This window comes from Seriola lalandi, unplaced genomic scaffold, assembly GCF_002814215.2.
Source record: "Seriola lalandi dorsalis isolate HSWRI2012SDOR001 ecotype SW California unplaced genomic scaffold, Sedor1 jcf7180002053912, whole genome shotgun sequence".
Classification (NCBI taxonomy): domain Eukaryota; kingdom Metazoa; phylum Chordata; class Actinopteri; order Carangiformes; family Carangidae; genus Seriola; species Seriola lalandi.
In genome coordinates this window covers 211,556-231,433 of record NW_019524465.1, presented here as the reverse complement: position 1 = coordinate 231,433, position 19,878 = coordinate 211,556, and the positions used below count along the sequence as shown (strand labels likewise).

The window sequence follows — 19,878 nt, the reverse complement described above, 5'->3', positions numbered from 1 at the left end:
GGTGGGGGGGTGGGGGACTCAAAAAGCATCACAGCAGTGCTTCATTACCAGCAATAACATCAGAAATGAAGTGTTGGTTTTCATTTGTTTTAATTTTCTCCAAATGTGGACGGGTGAGTGCAAACACCAGCGCGCTCACAATGCGACCGAGGTGTGATGTGCGTCAAACAAGATGCTTTTTTGGACGTTTTTCTGCTCTGGAAAATGTGTTTCTAAAAGTCACTGAACCTCAACGGACTGACACGGAGATGAAGTGTGACCTTTGTCAGACGCTTTGAAGTGTGAGAGAGATGTTTGTGAGGCAGCTGTGGTTTCGCTTTTTAAAGTCTCGTCACTCGTGGTTAAAAGTCGCTGTTAATATGTGATCATAACAGTAAATATCAGCGAGATAACCTGCGGTAATTTGACAACAACACTTTAAAGGAAGAGAGAGAAACATGAGCAGATGGAAGTCATCCTGACTGGGTGAAACAGGCCTGTGTTCACAGTACATGAAAAGGTTTTTTCAGCTACAGTAGATGAATGGTTTTTACTGTGGCTGTCGAGTTATTGTCATTATTCATTCATTCATTCATTAATCTGTGATTTTTTAAAAATAGTTTTCTATTAACCATTAAATGGACACACATGTATATAAAGCAATATGTTAACTTCAGTGCTACTCTACGTGTTACATAATGAGCTTATGGATTTTGAAAGACATGAGTGTTAACCAGGCAGGGACGGTTTAATAAAAGGCGCTATTGAGTTGCATGATGGGAAATGTAGGATCCATTCTTTCTAATAAGTGTCAAAACGAATAACTATGACAAGCTAAAAAAACATAGCACATTAATTTACATATTACATGATGATAATATCAGATTAATATGGTCTTGAATGTCGTATTTGTTGTCTTACAAATTTAGTGATGTCTGCTCTGCAATAGCAAGATAGCAAATAAATAATAATAAAATAAATAATGTATTTCTAGTTTTGTATTTCCAATGAAATTTATTCTTTATTGAAGACAAAAAAACAAACAGCTATTTAGTATTTGGACAAAATATTTAATTAATTGACTTAAAATTTCTGAATGTTAGTGTTTGGTTAGAACTGAAATGTGTCTACCGCCTTACGCTAACCTCCAGCTCATGTCAGCTGTAAATACAGGGTCCCTCGCCTGTGGTCCTGTTATTGGCTGATATCAGTCATGTCAGCCCCGGGCTCCAGGAAAGAGGAAGTGACTTCTAATTTGCCTCTCTGTTCTCCTCGGCTCCAAATTCACTTACTCGGGTGTCAGCTAAAACCATTAGAGCGGCTCCCGCGCCACATGGGAGAGGCCGGCGAGAGCGAGGAAACACGGCCTCCCCTCCGAGGATGTTCATTAACTGCCCTATTTATTTTCAACTGTCAGAAAAGCCCGCTAATTCTCAGCAGTCCCCTCTGTGTAATTAGGTCTGTCGTAGTCATTCTCCAGCCAGGGCGCTCACTCTGACTCTTTTCTTAAAACTATCCCATATGTCGACATATTCCCTTTTTAAAAAATTCAAATCAAGCTAAGCTGAATTACAGAATCGGTCTGTAGACATGTGCCCACAGTGCTGCCTGGGGACTCTGACTCGCTTTCCCATGTTTTAGTTTGTGCCTGATCCAGCGCCTTTAGTTTAGCGTCTGACATTTTTGATTAAAACCTACCAAGTATCTGGTATCACGGCGCTGAGCGGCGCTCGAACAGACGCTGCTGTAGCAGGAGGAAATGACTGCACTCTTCAGAGAGGCGGCTGGTGGAGCTTTGCCCTGAGTGTTACCATAATTACATATTGATAAATTTATGAAGTGTGTGCTGGTTTTTTTTTTTTTTTTGCTGTGTTGTGAGTTTTCCGTGTTTTTCAGGTATTATTAGCTCTCCTGTCACTCATTTGTTTCCTACAAGTGAAATAAAATTAAACATGTCCATTGTCAACACAGAAGGAGAAGGAAGTGGTTAAATGAAACTATTTGAAACAGTTTGGACAGAACCTCTGTGTGGAAACAAGTAGCTCTGGCATGAATGTGTTTATCTTAACAGTGGAAAAAAGGTTACATATAAATTAAGCTAGCCTGGGCCTTTCCAGCTGCACACAGCTGCTCTGCATGTGATCATGGGCATGTTGTAGGCAAACTGCTTTGGTACCTGAACTTCCAGCACAGTTTCAGTCAGTGATACTGGTCCTTTCTCAGAGAGTTAGGAAAGCCGCTGTAAATAAAAGAGCTCTTATCAGGCCTGATTTGTGACTAGTTGATTTTTTAGACGACAGCCAGTAGCTATCGTGGGATGGATGGCAGAAAATATTTCAGTGTTGGGCTGCGTTCAGACGGACGTTAGCGCTGCAGCAAAAAACACAGGCTCGACAGTGTCATTTATTTCAGTGAGAACACTGTTGGACAGAAAAAGGCGCCGCGTCGTCTGTGAAAAAGATGATCCAGCTCAAGTTTTACTGCACCTCAACGCAGGGGCACCAGAGACGCACTGCAGAGGCCAATCGGATACATACAGCCTTACATTCCCTGGACCTTCGCTGTGGATCTAGTGTTCCCTTTTCAGAACAGAGGATAACATTATTTCTGCTGCGATAATAATAAAAATAATGTAAATAATAAGAAAGAAAGACCAAAGAGCCTGAGGATAATAAAAAGAAAAGAACAGCATAAATAAAAAAACATCATATATCAACATTATGCAAAAGGATCTGACAATAAGTGAAGAGAGAAGTTAATGACTCAGAGCGTCTGATTTCAGCAGGGAGAGAGTGTGTGGGCTCTAAAGGCAAACGCCCGATCACCCTTAGTCACAAACCTCGACCTTGTGACCAGCAGGCTTCCTGACGACTTTTCTAGTATTGTAAACTACCCTGCAGTGTTTTGGGATCTGCTCAGTCTATAAACTCCTGGCTTCCTGGGTTGCATGTGCAGTACTTGTTATGTTTTGATGTTGTGATACAGTAGCCTGTACCTGTAACTCTTCACTAACTAGTTCTAACAAGTACTAACTACAGTATTTTCTAAATCTGTTTCATTAAGATGTTTTGTTGTGGGCCTTGGTGCCACATAGGTTAAAGTTTGAACTTCTTCAGGTTGACTGTCTCACATTCTTCTTCTTGTGTCTAATTACATCGGTAGGAAATATGATACAGTTATTGACACAATATCAGTTGTCAGTGTTTGTCGCTTCCCATAAACTAAAAAAGTCATTAAACGTTTATTTTTTTCTAATGAGCCAGATTACAGTTTCCTGTCTCGAGTAGGCGCTGCTCCTTTTGGTTAACCCCCCCCCCCCCCCCCCCCCAGGCTGTATTGAAGTCTGGATCCTTCAGAAGCTGCAGCCTGTTAGAGGCTGGAGGCTGGAGGCTGCCCGGTTATTTTTGGAGCACTGTCGGGCCCTGTCTGCGGGGAGTGCTGTTTTTGAAGGGCCTCCAGTCCCATTAATCAGCCGAGGGACCCCACGGCGCGAGCGGGCCCCGAGCCCTGGCCCGCCACACTGCAGCGTTCTGTTCCTGTACCCCCGCTCTCTGCACAGTGTGAAGCTCAGAGGAACCTCATCAATCTCACCTGTCCCACACGTCAACCGCAGATTTAATCAAACGCTCCTTCTGGGCCTTCCCCTCCTCTCCCCCTCAGACACCCTCTCCACGAGGAAAAAAAAAAAAAAAGAGGAAAACTGCCCGAAGTCTTGACTGAACTGTAGTCACACTTCTATTCTTATTTACTTATTTTTATCACATTGCCTCTTCCTCCTCTTCCTCCTCCGCTGTCTCCTGCTTTATCCACAGCAGCATTTCTTAACCGTCCTGTCTGAGTTCATATGCATTCATGTGTGTGCGAGTTTTCTCTGTGGTCATATGCACTTTGTTTCAAGCTGTGGTGTGTTCCCACATTGGCTACACCTACACACACACACACACACACACACACACACACACACACACAAGCCTTTAAAGACAAGTGGGGGTTATACAGTAAACCCCATTTCCTATTTGATACCTCAGTGAAGTGCAGCTCTGTTGGCCGCCGCGTTAACAGGTCCCAAAGTGAGAGGAAGACAGAGATGAAGAAAGATACCGAGGACTTGGGGGGTGGAGGTTTGTCACGGTGCATGTCAGCATGATGCCGGTGTTAATGGGGTGCATGGGGCGCTCAGGACGGAAGAAGAACACTGGATCCTGTGTGTCGGACAGCCTCCATCTGTAGGCCCGTCTTGATGCTCTGCAGCCGCGGTCAGATGTGGAGCTCTCACCCGGCCCACAAAGAGCTGACGGTAGTTCACAGCGGGGCGAGCGGTGATGCTCCCAGAGCTGGTTGTGAGACTTGTTGAAATTGGCAAGGTAAAATGGGGGGCGACTGTAGACCCCGCTCATCAGCCCCTCGGTGAGAGAGTTGTCAGTGGGCCACTCCAGGACTCCCGGGCTCTGATGTGATGTATGAGTCCTGAAAAGCAGCCCAGAACCCATCTGAGAAGAGAAATTCACTGTTTTGCAAGTTCTAGCTCAACCAAACCCATGGCTGTGATTAATAACAGTGAGGCTGTGGGCCTGGACACGCTGGAAGCTGCAGCTGCTCAGCACTTATAATCTCAGGTCTTTTTCTTAACACCGTCCCCTCTCGTAGCAGGCTTTAGCAACACCGTGCGCTCCACCATTTCTTACCAGCTGGAAGATTACAGTCAATTAATCAATAACAATCAGTTACTGAATGAAGGAAACAAAGGAAATGTTCCGACAGGTCATGAGATGCGTGACCTAGCTGTGGCTCAGGTAGAGAGTGGGTCGTCCACCAATCGGGAGGTCAGTGGTTCGATTCCTGGCTCCTCCAGATACTAAACACCAAATCGACCCCAATGGGCCGAACCGATAAACAGTTTGTTCAACTATAAACCCTTGGTGACATAATTCATAGAAGAAGAGCATGCAGTCGCACCTTGTGGTTACTTCAGACCAGGTGAATGCACAGTTCTGCTGGATAAAACCCAGTGTGATATTGTCAATTGGAAATAGAAAATTATGACGAGAGTATGATTTAATTTATGATTGATTTATGTTTTAATTTATTTAATTTATGCTGCTTTAATATTTTATTTATTTAACTGCTCAGTGTTGGCAGAAGTTTCAGCCTGTGTGGTTTGAGTTATTTCAGCCGACAACATTAGTAAAGTCTCTGTCCAGGTTTACTGGGGGAGTTGAAACGTGTCTATGAATCTGGCAGAAAGTATTTGTATGCATATTTCTGTCTTTGTGCAGACGCAGGATGAGACTCTGTGCACATACAGAGTGTCACGCATCTGGTCCCAGCAGCCTTTTTGTCGCCTTTGCACATTCTTCTGTAACGATGTCATTTCATTTCATTCTTGCTCTCACTGAAATGATAATTCAACATTTGTCCTTTATTTCCCGCACTGCAGGAAAATGTTTCCTGGAACTAGACTTTCTCTGGAATTGTGGGAAACCCGGTGTTGATTCCTTTTTGAAGTGAATCAGCTCCAGTTGACTATTGTTTTCCATTGAATAATGCAGCTTTATGCAGGACCTGGTCGTGGTGCTGTTCCTTCCAGTGTTGATCCTTGATGTGTGCTGTCAAATTCATTTGGACAGACACCTTCACAGCTTCGCTGATGTTGATGTAGGCAACGACTACGACACTTGCGGACACACGTCTGTGTTTGCTCATGACCTCTATCCCCGAGGATCGTACCACACACACACGCATACTGACAAATGAACACAAATTCCCGGAAAGGTACGGCAAGTGTGAAAACATGGCCTTTTTAGTGTATGTAACCTTCTAGCTGTTAGCGTTAATGTCACACACACATGGTGCGTAATGCATTCAGCATATGGCAGACGTGGACGAAGAAAGCTTTCATCGCCTTAGCGACGATATAGTACGACAACGCCGCGCCTGTCAGTGTAAAATATGAGGAGAGAACAACCAGCATTTCCCGCCTCTGCTACAAGTCATCAACAGGCATCTGAGATGGAAAGACAATAGAGGAAGGAGGATGACGCTGCTCACACTTATTCTCTCATTAAGCCGGACGGGGAGCGGGAGTAATCTGTTCGGATTGTTCATACTGAGCTTGACCTTCTTTAGCCATCTCTCTCGGGTTGGCAACGTTGCTCTGTCAGCTGGTTAATCGTTTTTGGAAAGTTTGCCATGAAATATTGTAAAAAAAAAAAAAAAAAGGTCAAATTTTTATCTATTGGTTTGATGGGTAAATAACTTTGTGCAGATATTCGTGGTTCAGAAATAATGATGAATCCTAATGAGTTCGGCTCCTCTAGCACAGCTGGGAGGGTAATATTTCTGGATTTTAACAAAATGTTTCAGTTACTGTTTGACGGACTCCCGGGAAACTTCAACATCAGTTGTACTTTTCATTCTACTGCTGAACAACATGTTCTCTTTTGTATGCAAGTATTATTAATGAACATATTTAATTCTGCTTACGAATTATCCAGTCGTCCGAACTGGTGCTTTTGATTTATCTTAGTAGATTTATGCAACTGACCACGAGGTGTCATTTCACCGTCCATCACCCTACAAGTATTTGAATGTTGGAAAGAAATCACTTGCACAGGTTTAATATAGTCCATGGCAAAGTAAGCAAGATGATAATATTTTATTACTGTTGGCTTTGCAGTGTGGTATTCATTACCAACATTAATTGCTTTACAACATTTACTGTCTCCTCTGTCATCATGCAGAGGTTGATTTACCTCCCTGTGTAACTTACTTTCTCCTCCAACAGCAATACAGGCACATGTTTAAAGACACCTCACGTCTGACTGAAGGTAACATGGAGGTGTCTGGTGAGGCAGCGCGATGCGTGGTAGCCCACGATTGCCCAGTGGCTAGTTAGCCGTGCCGTTGACTCTCATTTAACACTCGATTGGCTCAAATGACACCATTACCATGTCTGCATGGCTAATGGCTTCCCCTGGGGGCCGGAGCAGAGGGGGAACATGCGTTTGGCGTGTCAGCTCGAGGTGAGAACACACATGAGCCAGACTCTGGGCCCCGTCCGCACCCAAATCAATCCTGACACCTCTTAAGAGGCTCTCAGCATCAATGGCACTCCAGTGCAATTACCCCGTCGGTAATGACATAAGCACCCAGTTCCTTCCTGCCTCTCTCTCGCCGGGCAGCGACCAGCTCCCTCAGGCCAGTAGACGGAGACGCTATGGACCACGCTGGCCTCAGAGCAGTTGTTATTTGATCCCTTCGGGGCCCAGAGATGGAGAAGCTCTGGGCCGCGCTGGTGAGAGAGCAGCTGTTATCTGATCTCAGATGCTGTGCCGAGCCTGTCCCTCAGTCAGATTGTATGTGATGTAGCTCAGCGAGCTGTCAGGATAACCGATGTCCCAGCAGTGGGCGAAGAGGATATCCTCCGAAAGCTTCAGGTTTTAGTGATTAGTTATGATAACCTTGAAAAGTGCAGCCGGGGAACACATGATCACCAGTCAGATTTGAGGTGATAACACGGAGGTCCCGGGGGTTTTGTGGGCAGAAAGTTTAAAAATGGGCTCCTCTGTTGAAATGTCCAGGTGTTGCTGTTTACAACCCATCAACACATCTCACGTCGAGCTGAATCAAACTTAACCTCATCGTTATTTGTTTTTGTTTTTTAAAATGATTGTGAGATCATTACAATATCAACTTAGACGTTAAGATCTGGACGGTTTGTTGAATCAGAGAATTTAACTCTGATCTTATACAGTTCATGACAAATAGGAAAATTCGATCTGCTGAAGAATACCAAGTGATACAGTAGAAAGCAGTGGAAGAGCTACTAAATTGACCTTTCAGTTGTCAAACCCTGTTGCTTTCTTTTTTTTTTTCTTGTCAATTTATTCAGCGCCAATTTGTAAGACCCTGTTCAGACCAAAATATTGATGTAATACAGCTACATTCGTTTCATTGAGGCTGATGGAGGGGTTCTCTTGGGTTCTCTTGGGTTCTGTTGGGTTCTGTTGAATCCTTCAAACTGATGGATGTGCTGTATTACTGGACTTCCTGTTTTGTATTTCATCGTCTCAGCGGTGCCTATAGCAACACACCTGTAACAACGTAGCCCACTGCATTTTTTCCAAAGCTATTTTCACTCCGTACACGTGTTGTAAGCACATACAAAGGTCGGCCGCTCTGTTATCCTGGAGGTCGTCGACCTGACCTGTAGTGGGTTTGGAGGTTCATCTTATCTCTGCCACATATTCCACCTCCCCACCCCGACAAAGACACGATCCCTCATCACCTTCTCACCTGCGAGCTGGAGCCAAGCTACAACACAGCGCCTCTGCTTGGAGCTGAGTCCCCGGCTCCGCTGCGGGCTCTCCGTACCCAGGCGCCAAAACACTTTGTCTTTTTAACTGCCCAACAAAAACACACAGCTCCGTTCTGCGTCCTCGTGTTTTTCCGCTCCGTCGAAGCCCTAATCTTCTGTGTAACGGCTTTGGTGAAGAAGCCCTAGATTTTGGAGGCCATCGCGGTTTCATGTCTCATGGCAGGTACCGCTCTGCTCGCCCTCTAATTGTATCATGCGGTGCTTGGTGCCACAAGCGGCGGTTGAGACTCTCTTCCAGCAGTGCCAAATGAAAGCCAAGGTTCAGTGCAGCCGATGCCAGAAGAAATGAGGCGGTCTGGCTTCGACCGGGATCTGCAAAAAGAGAAACACAATGTTTGCCCAACGCTCCCTCTTTCTTCTGGAGGCGGTTTCAGCTCCAGCTCTTTTAAATGAGGCTCTTGTTGTTGGTGTTGGTGATGTTGTGGGCTGCATGTTGTATGGTATATTTCATATATTTCCATGGGCATGCTTTCCCCCCTTCCTCTCTCAGTGTCCTTCCCTGTTGTGTTAACAGAGGCCTTGAAGTTGGTTGGGTGGATATTAAGTGTTATTGTTGGCCGGTGAGGTGATGCATTCTTTGTGCTGGATGTGTTTGGGAGAGAACAGAGGTGCTAGCCATGGAGTTAGCATCTCGGTAATACAAGCGTGACCACAGCTGGCCTCCAACCTGCCAATAGTTCAACACTGACACTTCAGTTTCTGCAGGCGTCTTTCTAGTTGTGACTTTCTCACCTTTTCACCTTCACCCTCTTTCTCCAAAGTCTCCTCTCTGCTTCTTGGAGTTTCTTTTCTGTCATTGTCTCATTGTTAGTGAGTGTGTACATGATTTATGTGTACAAGCATCATTTGGTTGATTTGTGGTGATCACACCAAGATGCCCCATTTCATTTGATAATTAAACACTCATGAAATATCATCACAGATCATCTTTGACGTATAAAGTGTAAATAAAGCATGTTCCACTTCTTCTCCAGGACCCTCCGGGAGGTGGGCGTGTATTTTCTGGGATCCAGCCGACTGGGGTGCCCCACCTGGGCAACTACCTGGGTGCCCTGGAGAACTGGGTGGCCCTGCAGAACCGGTATCCATCAGTGCTCTACAGCATCGTGGACCTGCACTCCATCACGCAGCCACAGGACCCGACCCAGCTGAGGACCAACATCCTGGACATGGCAGCCAGCCTGCTGGCCTGCGGCGTCGACCCAGAGAGGGCGATACTCTTCCAGCAGTCTAAGGTGGGCGGAGGACGGATGCTGTATTTCATAACTCATGGTCCATGACAGTCACAGGAGTTTTCTATGTAACAGACGCTATAACCACAATGGCAACATGAAGTAGCTAATTAGCATAAAATAAAAACTGTATCATTTATACATTTAATTTACATGCACATTGATGTTATGGGAGAAAGAGTGAATGCTATGAGAGATTTAAGGGCATGTGTTACTGAAAATCAAGTATAATTCAGGGTTGTAAACATTACCACATGTTGTTGCTTCATCTGATAAATGTTTTTTTAAATATCAGGCTCAAGACTTATTGATTATTGTTATGATTAATTATTAATTTGTGCGCTCTGGAAGTTATTTTCCAAAAAAGGGATTGTGATTGCGTAATACAAAGAGGCTTCTCTGATGTTTAGTCAACCCTCACTGATTTGAATGGGTTGGACAAAATAATAGGAACACCCGTCAACATAACACAATGCAGTTCAACAGCCCCACAAATTCCCAAATGATCATGACGTTAAATCGACACCTTTTTAACACAGTTTCAACAACATCTGAACTTTGAATCCTTCATGAAGGAGGTTTTATTCCAGGGCTGTTGTTTTAGTTTTAGCTAGGTGTACCTAATAAACTGACAACTGTGAGCACATGTCTCTTTTTCCAAAGTGCTGCTGGTCGCAGCTTGTCGTCTAGACATTTGGCCGTCTTGACTGTTTATTTCACTTCTGTCGACTCAGCAGTGTTTACCTGCTGACACGCTGTCCGCTCCTGATTCTTATCTCTAGGAAAAACACACGCCGCCGCGGCGTCCTGCTTCAGTCACATGAAGGAAGTGAGAAGGAAAATGTCAGATTCTGTGTTTGCAGCTGATTCCAGATTTCAGGTTTAAAATCACAGCGATGACGGAAAGAGAAATCACAGCTGTTTGGTTCTCCCTTGATACTGAGAGTGTCTGCGTGTGTTTTGTTTTCTTCCTCACAAGTTTAGATAGCTCAGTCCATCTGCGTTTCTCTGCCCACCCCCTCCCCTACACACACACACACACACACACACACACACACACACACACACACAGACATCCAGTCCTATTTTTACTCCCGTTTAGCTTCATGCCACATAACTTGGCAGCGCAGGGACCCTCCTGTTGAACACGCCTGCTCCACATGTAAAAATACAACGGCTGCCCAAAGAAAATACTCAACTTCTCCAGTGAAAAAAAGAACAGAACCAGTGACGAGCTGAACTCAGTGGTATCAGAAATAAAGTGAATGAATCAGCAAATCCATAAATCCTCTGGGTTTTTCTAAAAGTATCGAGGAGGAAAGTAGATTTACTGTGGAGGACCAACTGTTAGCTTTTCTCTAAAATCCCTCCTTTTATAATCTGAAGGGGTTGTTGCCGTGGCGGTATCACAAGCCGCTATCAGTGTAATGCCCGTATGATCCGTAACATTAGCATATCTCTTGTTGCGGTGCATTCCTGCCATGCAGCATGAATAGAAGCCTTGTTCTTCCCAAGCCTTTAAATATCACAGTTTTATTGCACTTCAAACCATATCCATCCCTTCCTGCGCTGTCATCAACATCTGTCCCATCTCTTGTCTGTCTGCAGTGTGTAATGAATACCGACCCCCTACATGTTAGCCTCAAATCCTGGTTTATGTCCCTGCTGTCTGGTGTTGACGTCACGCTCCCCAGAATGCTTTTCAAGCACCAAGAGAAAGCGAGGATGGCGATATAGCCAGTGTCCATAAACTTTAATTTGCTGAAGCAGAAGCATATTTCCTGCATGCACACACACACACACACACACACACACGCACACAAGCATTGTTTTCATATCTATGACAGCCTCTATGAAAGCAGATATGTTGGAGTTAATTTACCACTGCCAGATGCACAAGCTACGCTACATTAACATTCACCTCTTCATTGCTGCACAACAACATGTCATTATTATTAATATTATTATTATTATTATATTTCACAATATTAAAAACAGCTTTTTTTTTTTTCTTTTTTCTTTTTTTCAACAAAATAAAATTAAGTACTTCAATAAACAAATCACCAACGTAACTTAAGGGGCAGATGCACCAACCTGTGCGACAACAATAAAAGCAGATGGTGTGTTAAAAGTTGCAGGAAGTTTGGATTGTGTCCTGCTGAGAGATTTGAAATGCAGCTGTTTACTGTTGCAAACACACACACACTTGTGAAAACCTCTGGTTAAATAAAGGTTCAATAACAATATTTTAAATAAACATTGTATTTATATATCTGTCTAACAGGCTTCAGGTTTCTGGGTGAACACAGGTGTGAGCCGGTGCACCTGTGTGGAACAGATACAGAGGTGTAGAAAGGTAGTTCTGCTCTCTGCCACTTGGAGGCGCTAGGGAGTTACCCTCCTCTTCCTCCTCCACAGCTGTCCCACACCAGAGCTCTCCATCCGTTCATCTGTGTTTGTTTAATCTCTCTACTTTATTTTATTTCTTCTCTTTATCTCTTGTGTGCTGGTCTGTGGTTTCCAGTGAAGTAACCATAAACAAAGTACACTCAGGCCGTTTGCATGATGTGTGTATACAGGATGTAGATACACGTATATAATTATATAATAATCAGCCTCACAAACCAACACTTAACATTTGCACACAGCCCAGTAGAAAAGAAGAATGTAACAAAAACAGAAAGAAAAACCACAAAGAAAAAATACACAGCAAATTACAAACACAGTTCAGTCCTGTGTATTAATTAACGAGCCGACAGATTTGCAGATGCCTGTGAGATAATTACAGAGAGCTCTGGTGGTTAAATATGAAAAAGTAAAGATCCAGAATAAACTAAACCAGGACTGGACCAGAACATACGACCCAGTGAAAACAAGTTATGGCATCGAGGATAAAAGGATTCAGTTCAGGATATATTTTGTTCTTGCAGAATGAATGCTTGTAGAATAATGTACACGTGTGTGAGATTATAATTTTCTGATTTTGGACGTGTCCCCACCTGCAGGTGTCTGAGCATGCTGAGCTCTCCTGGATCCTCGGCTGTCTGACCAGCATGCCCCGCCTCCGACACCTGCCGCAGTGGAAGGTAACGCAGACACTCACACTCACACTAATGATCAGTGAGACTGTCGGAGCAGAGAAAATTATCTTTATACGTGACTTTTTCAGTGTAGTGAATGAGATTTTGATTGTTTAAGGGTTGAGTGAGTATTTATGATGCTTGATTTATAATTCTAATCGTTGCTGTGGTGTGATGTATTTAAATAGGATTATAAAAGCACATTATTTCCCTTTAACAAACCTCTTAACCATTTAAAATGTTGCTGCATTTACTTTACAAACATCTTTTAAAAGTTTATATCGATTTAAAATCTGTGTCTGTCATTATTTTTTAAGATGTTTGTTAACATCGGCAACAATTATATAATTAATTTAATACTTTTTTTGCCATTACTAACATTTTAACAGCAATAATCACCAAATAATAAAAACATATTGATAATAATTAAGTAATTTATTTATTTATTTTTTTAAATCCTTTATTTTAAGGCGTCCTTTTTAGCTTTTTACCGGCACTAGATAAACATTTAATAAGTGGTTTATAACAATATAATGTTTGTGAACTCCTGCTGTGGACACAGAAGTGGAGGCTGCTGTAGAAACAGTTCATAAATATATTGTATTGTAACAATATTGTAAAACACAGTCATGATTATGTCAAATATGCCTTTGTAGGAGGACTCATAATAACTGCAGACGAAGACGCACTTTAAAATGCTCACTGGGCTGAATGTGTATCATGAGTTAACCTCACCGCAGTGGCTCTCTCTCTCTCTCCTGCCTTTCCTCTCTCTCTCTGCTGTCACTGTCCAAAAGTAAAGGCAGAAATACTAAGTTGTTAAAAGACAAAAACTATAAACAATAAAATAAAAGTTTGAATACAGAGGTTTAAAATGATAAATTTACCTTCTGGTTTCCTGATCTGTTGGTTGGAGAATCAGGAATATGAGGCAAAGATCATCTCAACTACAAAGACTGAAAATCTTCAATCTCAAGTCTCAGATAACAAAGATTGAAGCCGTCTGACTGCATGTAGCTCTCTGCTCTTTACTGGAGAAGTCATACATCATTTCTTTTCCAAGGTTTAAAGACACACAGATTCCTCTCTCTAGCCTCTTCGTCATGGAGATCCAGGACCAAATGATGATTATGAATCGACTGATGTGAAATCAAATTGATGTTGTGGTCGGATCTTCAAACCGTATCGCCGACTGAAGATGAGAAGTATTAATTTCATAGCTGAACACAATTAAACAGAGACTTTAAATCCAGCCTGATTTCCTGTTTTCTGAAGCCAAACTTTAATCTGAAGATGAAGATGGTTCCTTTTACAGAAAATTACATATTTTGGGATTATTATTGAGACTATATGTTTACTCCCTCACTGGTTCAGAATCATGTTGATTTAATTATCACCATTTCTGCACTTAATTTCAAATTAAAATCCCTCCTCTCCCCCCTCCCTCTGAATTTCGCTGCAGTTATTCAGCATCTCTGTTTGTTTTATTGTTTTATTTTCTCTGCTCCACCTGCCAGATTTTTAATTCCGGCGATTTTCTCCAACCACATGCAGTTTTTAGTGCATGTTGAGAGGGAGCCAGCGGCGCTCTGCTCTTGGTCTCTGTTGCTACATAGAAAACACCTTTTTGTTTTACCCAACAGCTGAGTTGATCTCAAACACGGTGGAAAATGTCACGTTAACTCATCCGTGCCCCGTTTGTCTGAGAATCAATGAGTCGTAAAAGTGAGAACGGCTCTTCCTGGGGGAAAGAAAAAAAAAAAGTCAACTGGAGTCTGTGTTTCCTCCTTATTTCAGCTTGTGTTCTTTCTTCCTTTTTGCTTCTGTCTCGACTTGATTCTCTCCATCTTCTCATCCAGATGAAGAGCAAACTGAAGAACGAAGGCAGTGTCGGTCTCTACACGTATCCTGTCCTCCAGGCTGCTGATATCCTCCTTTACAAGTGAGATAAAGTTTCCCATTGTATCTCTTAATGTAAGATTGAGCTGCATCCACTAAAGCTCCTTTCTCTGTCCAAAAGGCACTTATTGGCTGCTGCTGCTTTGTATAATTTTATTATTGTATCCCAGCACTGAAGCCAGATAAAGGATGTGTCAGCTGTTTTTCAACCCAAACTTAAAACTTAAAATGTAGGGTTAGGTTTGCTTCAGGTGCAGATGAATGGGATTAAAAAGATAAAGTCAGTACTTCCTGGTTTCTCATACAGACACGTGCTTCCATCCTGTGTTCAAAAGCAGGTTCACTTGAATATTGTGAGTCTGGAAAGTAAAGCATGTAAACTGCAGCGCACAACCGTGAGGTGGTAATTCTAGTCCGCGGTTTATCCAAAGTGACGTTTATAATTTTCAGTGAGCAACTAAATAAAACTCCATTCACCTCCGTTGTGTGGAAGCAGAAACAACAAATAAATCACATTCACGTCAACTTCCTGCTCGTAATTACGACTGAGCAGCTCAGTGTCTCGAAAACGAAACAAATATGGACGCCTCACATCAGGCGAAGATCGACGTTAATGTGATTAAATCCACATTTAATGGATAAGGTTATGGTTATAATGTCGGGGCACATAATTTAATCCGGGCCGATAAAAGTGTATCAGACGTGAATGCTGGGAAACTCGGTGTGACTCAGTGTTGTGGTGCAGCCAGTGGATTCTGGTGTGAGCAGAGTGATCACATCAGTTGGTGGTTGGATTGTTGTCGCTCAGGGAAAATTAATTTTTTAGCCACATAACTATGAATAATTCATAAGTTATCTCTTCATCTGTTTCTATTCAAACCATCAAACGGCTAAAAGCTAATTTCCTGTGAGAAAAGGATGACGTGGCAGATAAAACCTCACCTCTAACGCTCTTCAGATTTTATTAAAGAGGAAATGAACAGATTGCTTCCTCCTGAGCGACAGCTGCAAAGTTGACACCAAGTTTTGCCGTGTGTTTTAACTCCCGTGTCGTCACCGTTCACCACTTGTTCAGGAAGTCGATGTCGTGTGTTCGTCTCTCAGGGCCACTCACGTCCCCGTTGGAGAGGATCAGGTCCAGCACCTCGAGCTGGCTCAGGACCTGGCTCGCATCTTCAACAACAACTACGGAGACCTGTTCCCTGAACCCAGCGCCCTGCTGAGTAAGAACACACACACACACACACACACACACACCCTCAGGGCACATTAAAGACATTTCTTTAGTATTAGCAGCTGTTTGAATGAGAAATAAACTCTTAAATGGAGTTTGTTGTATTTTAACTGAGTTGTACATGTTAACGGAGACAGAGCAGCAGCGATTTCTGAATTAAATCTCCACTTGTTTATCATGGAACATGGTTTTGTCCTTAAACCTTTATTCTCTCAAAACAACTGAAAAGTAAATGACCAATAAAGTCTTAATATTTTGATCAGTCTAAATAGAAATCAGCTTGTTTCAGTAATAATTCCTGGAAAAATGAAAAATGTTTCTGGAAACAAGAAAGAACTGAGCACTTTGCTTTGGTGGAGTTCAGACAGAATAAACTTGATTTTAGAAAATACTTAAAACAAGTTGATTTGCATTGGAAACAAGATGTTATGTTCTCACTGCACTGACAGGTTTTCATTTGTTTTAGAAAAATAACATTTTCAAAATTAAATCACGGACGTTTTTTTGAATGATTGTTGAACTAAAGAGAAAGAACTCCTTGTGTTTGAGTTCGGAGCGGCTCACAGACGCTGGTGATGCCTGATGTCAATACAATCATTTATATCATCAAACCCTGTTTTAGTTGCTGGAAATAAATGAATGATGATGATGTGACATCATCAGTGTTTGTCCAGCAGCAACTGGAATAACAGCAACAAACAGGAAATGGCAAAACAACAAATGTCAATAGCTGTGTGTTTCGGTTGCATCCAATTTTTGAATGTAATTTAATTTTATGCCTTCGTTAGGTTTTAGAGAGATGACGGGGAACAAAAGAGAGAGATGGAGAACCAGTCATATTTCAGCCGGTCGGCATCTTTAACCCCTCAGCCACAGAATCGCCCCGTTTGAAAACTTATTTCACAGAGTTCGTTTTACAGGATTTATTTTTAGGTCGTATATTTGCTGTCGCCAATGCTTGGATAGAGATGAATAAGGAAAGCTTCGTGTTTTCTGCTTCAGGCCGCTGGGAAAAGTCTGAGGAAGGAAATTAAAACGAGGGAACTCGTATCTCCGGCCAAATTCAAGACGACCGTAAATTCTGTGGTAAATGACGTTTGTAATTGTCTCTTTTCATGGCTGTTTTTTCAGCCTTTAGAAGTGTTGTTGTCTGTTTTTTGTTTTGTTTTGTCAAAGTCTGTCAAAGACTGTTAGCCAGGTCTCCGTCCTCAAACAGGCTGCGTGAATACGTAAAAGTTAAAATATTAGGCCTTGACATGCAATAAAACCTTTTTATTTTATTTTATTTTGGAATCATTACTCTCTCTCTCACACACACACACACACACACACACACACACACACACACACACACACACACACACGGTCAATATGTTCAGAGAAGGCCCCATCCCCTCCCCTCAGCTTCCCCCCGGCTTCATTCTCCTTGATTATCAGTATCATAAAAGCACAAGATGGAGTCAGTCATGTGTGCAGCGCAGCTTTGATTAAAGAAATATTTTCTTCCTCTTGTATCAGAATAACAGAGTGATAATAGATTTGGGGGAAGATGTCCTTGAGATGACATCAGAGGGTTGAGTGTGTGTGTGTGTGTGTTTGGCTCAGACTGGTGGATCCCATCTTTATTTCTTGTCTTTGGCCGAGCGGAGCTGCCAGTCACCACCTTCCCTTTGAAACCAAAGACTATTTTAAGATTTTTTTTTTTTTTTTAATTTGCCTGAAATGAGCACGTCTCCGTGGTGATGAACAGCATGTGACAAGCAGGACAGATGTGGACTGATAGAAAAAAGAACTGCAGCCTGCAAGATGGCGGAAGGATGGCGTTGATAAATAAGGAGCGAAAGGAAATCCCGGCTCCCGCAGTCTGCTCATCACTTCACACCGAGATACGTCTGCTTCACACTGGGACGTTTACACACACTCACACACACATGCATACACACACACTCACTCACTGTAGTCCTTCATTCATCCCCGCACCGTGCTTCTTATTTTATCATTTAACTTCCTCTGACTCTTAACGAGATTCAGATCCACGTCTACTGTGTCACGCCGTGTTAAACCAGCAGGACGTCCTCATCTGAGTTTAAAAAGATAAATGCAATAAACTGCACTAAAACTTGACTATTAAAAATGACTCTTTTTGTCCCAAAGAAGCGTCATTATTAGTTAATTGTAAGAAAATTAGTCAACAGCAATTTTAAATCACTGATTAATCGCTGAAGTCAGATTTTAAGGGGCAGGCGGATCCTCATTACAGCCCTTACTTTTCAAAATCCTGTAATTTTCCCAGCACCCATTTCTACATTTTCAGTTTGATTTACTCACTAAAATCTCTCTGATGTTTTGTCTGAACGTCCAGTTGACAACTAAAGAAGAAGAAGCTCAGAGTTGCTCCTTTAAGTTGCCTTCAGCTGCAGTTACTGTAAACTCACAGCATTGAACTGCAGCACCTGGTTCTTGCCCTGGTTTTTGCCTGTCAGGCTAAATACAAGCTGCTCTCTGATAGGTGGAGGTTGTTGAAACACTTTTAAAAGTTCTGGATCCACATTTTACTTTGATTTATAGTTAATTTTTATTTTTATTTTTTTTTGGATGGATGCAAATACAACATTATCAGAAATTGTCTGTATTATTTATTATTTTTTCTTCTTCCAAACCTACACCCTCCACCCTCCTCCCTCTCTCTCTCTGAACAGTGGCGCTTGCAGCTGAGTTTTGTGACTTCTATAAATATGGCAGATAAAGATCAGCAGTAATTTTGCGATGTGTCACATTCTGTAGCTGCTGCAGGTCTCGTTTCACACCGGATAGATTGTTAGGAAACACTTCTCATCCCACTGATGTGTTTCTCAAAACTGTTTCCCTCCGCAGGTTCTACACGAAAGGTCAAATCCCTCCGTGACCCCTCTGCTAAAATGTCCAAGTCTGACCCCCAAACAATGGCGACGATCACCGTCACAGATCCTCCCGACGACATCGCCCTCAAAATCCGCCGCGCTGTCACCGACTTCACCTCTGAGGTCACCTTCGACCCGGAGACGCGTCCAGGTGTGTCCAACCTGGTGACAATCCACGCCGCCATGGCGACGATCAGCGTGGAGGAGGCGGTGTCGCAGGCCGGAGGGTTGGACACGGGAGCCTATAAGAAGCTCGTAACCGAGGCTGTGATCCAGAGGTTGACGCCCATCAGAGAGGAGATCGAGAGGCTGCGGTCGGAGCGCGCTCACCTGGAGGCGGTGCTGGCCCGGGGGAACGGCAGGGCTCGGGAACTGGCTGCCCCGGTCCTCGGAGAGGTCCGGCAGCGAGTGGGGTTCTGCTGAGAGGCAGCTGGGCTGGAAAATAAAGCCACATTTATACTGCAGGTCTCGCTCGGTACTTAACTGCTGCTGCTGATATAAAATTTTATTCCGATGACTGTTTACATTTCCAGGATAGTCGAGGATGTAATGCATTTATAACAAAACGTGTTGAAAGCGGCGTGGAAAAGACTCAACTGCAGACCAACGTCACGTTTAGACTAAAAACTCTCACTGAAATGAAGGAGGAGGCTGCAGCAGAACCAGAAGAAAACAAGAAGAAAACATGTCCCTGTTGTTTTTATGTCTTCCACTCACTCATTTTAAAGACATTGCAACTTATTTATCTTCCTGTGTTTCCCCCCCAAAAAACACACAAACTATCTTTTTGTTATTTCCAACATTTTGTCATTTTAAAATGAAATATTCTAATTCAAACATGTAACACGTCCTTATTAAATATAACTTATTTGATTTGACTGTTGGAACACAAATTGAATTTAAATCACAGGTGTTAAGATCCGATGTCCGTGGTTCTGTTCACACTGGCAGCTTAATCAGATTTCGTTGTATCTAGATTGGAATCAGATTAGATTTATGAAATCTGGACTGACAAAGACAAAACACAGTTCTTCAAAAGTGCTTCACAAAGCTGAAAAGCAAAAGGTCTGACACAGTTAAAAGCTGCTGCAGAGAGTAAAAACGCATCACAAGTATCAGCCCGCAGGAGTTTATTGAATGTAATAACTCAGTCATGGCTTTGAAAATCTGATCTTCA

At 42.8% G+C, this 19,878-nt stretch overlaps 1 protein-coding gene and 1 long non-coding RNA gene across 3 annotated transcripts in view; one reads left to right on the top strand and one right to left on the bottom strand.

The window, feature by feature from the left end:
* Positions 1–19,462, top strand: part of wars2 (tryptophanyl tRNA synthetase 2, mitochondrial) — a 24,923-nt gene extending 5,461 nt beyond the window's left edge. For both annotated transcript variants that reach the window (XM_023402242.2, XM_087172931.1), the window contains exons 3-7: positions 9,331–9,591; positions 12,594–12,674; positions 14,528–14,610; positions 15,672–15,790; positions 18,676–19,462. In XM_023402242.2, the coding sequence (XP_023258010.1) occupies positions 9,331–9,591; positions 12,594–12,674; positions 14,528–14,610; positions 15,672–15,790; positions 18,676–19,124 (993 nt within the window). In that variant the 3' untranslated portion in view covers positions 19,125–19,462. The remainder of the gene's footprint in view (positions 1–9,330; positions 9,592–12,593; positions 12,675–14,527; positions 14,611–15,671; positions 15,791–18,675) is intronic.
* On the bottom strand, positions 6,616–10,573 carry LOC147819356 (uncharacterized). Its single transcript, XR_015437004.1, has 2 exons — positions 10,333–10,573; positions 6,616–9,666 (listed from the first exon to the last, which is right to left on the bottom strand). It is a non-coding gene; the product is annotated as an uncharacterized LOC147819356 (long non-coding RNA).
* Positions 19,463–19,878: the final 416 nt, after the last annotated feature.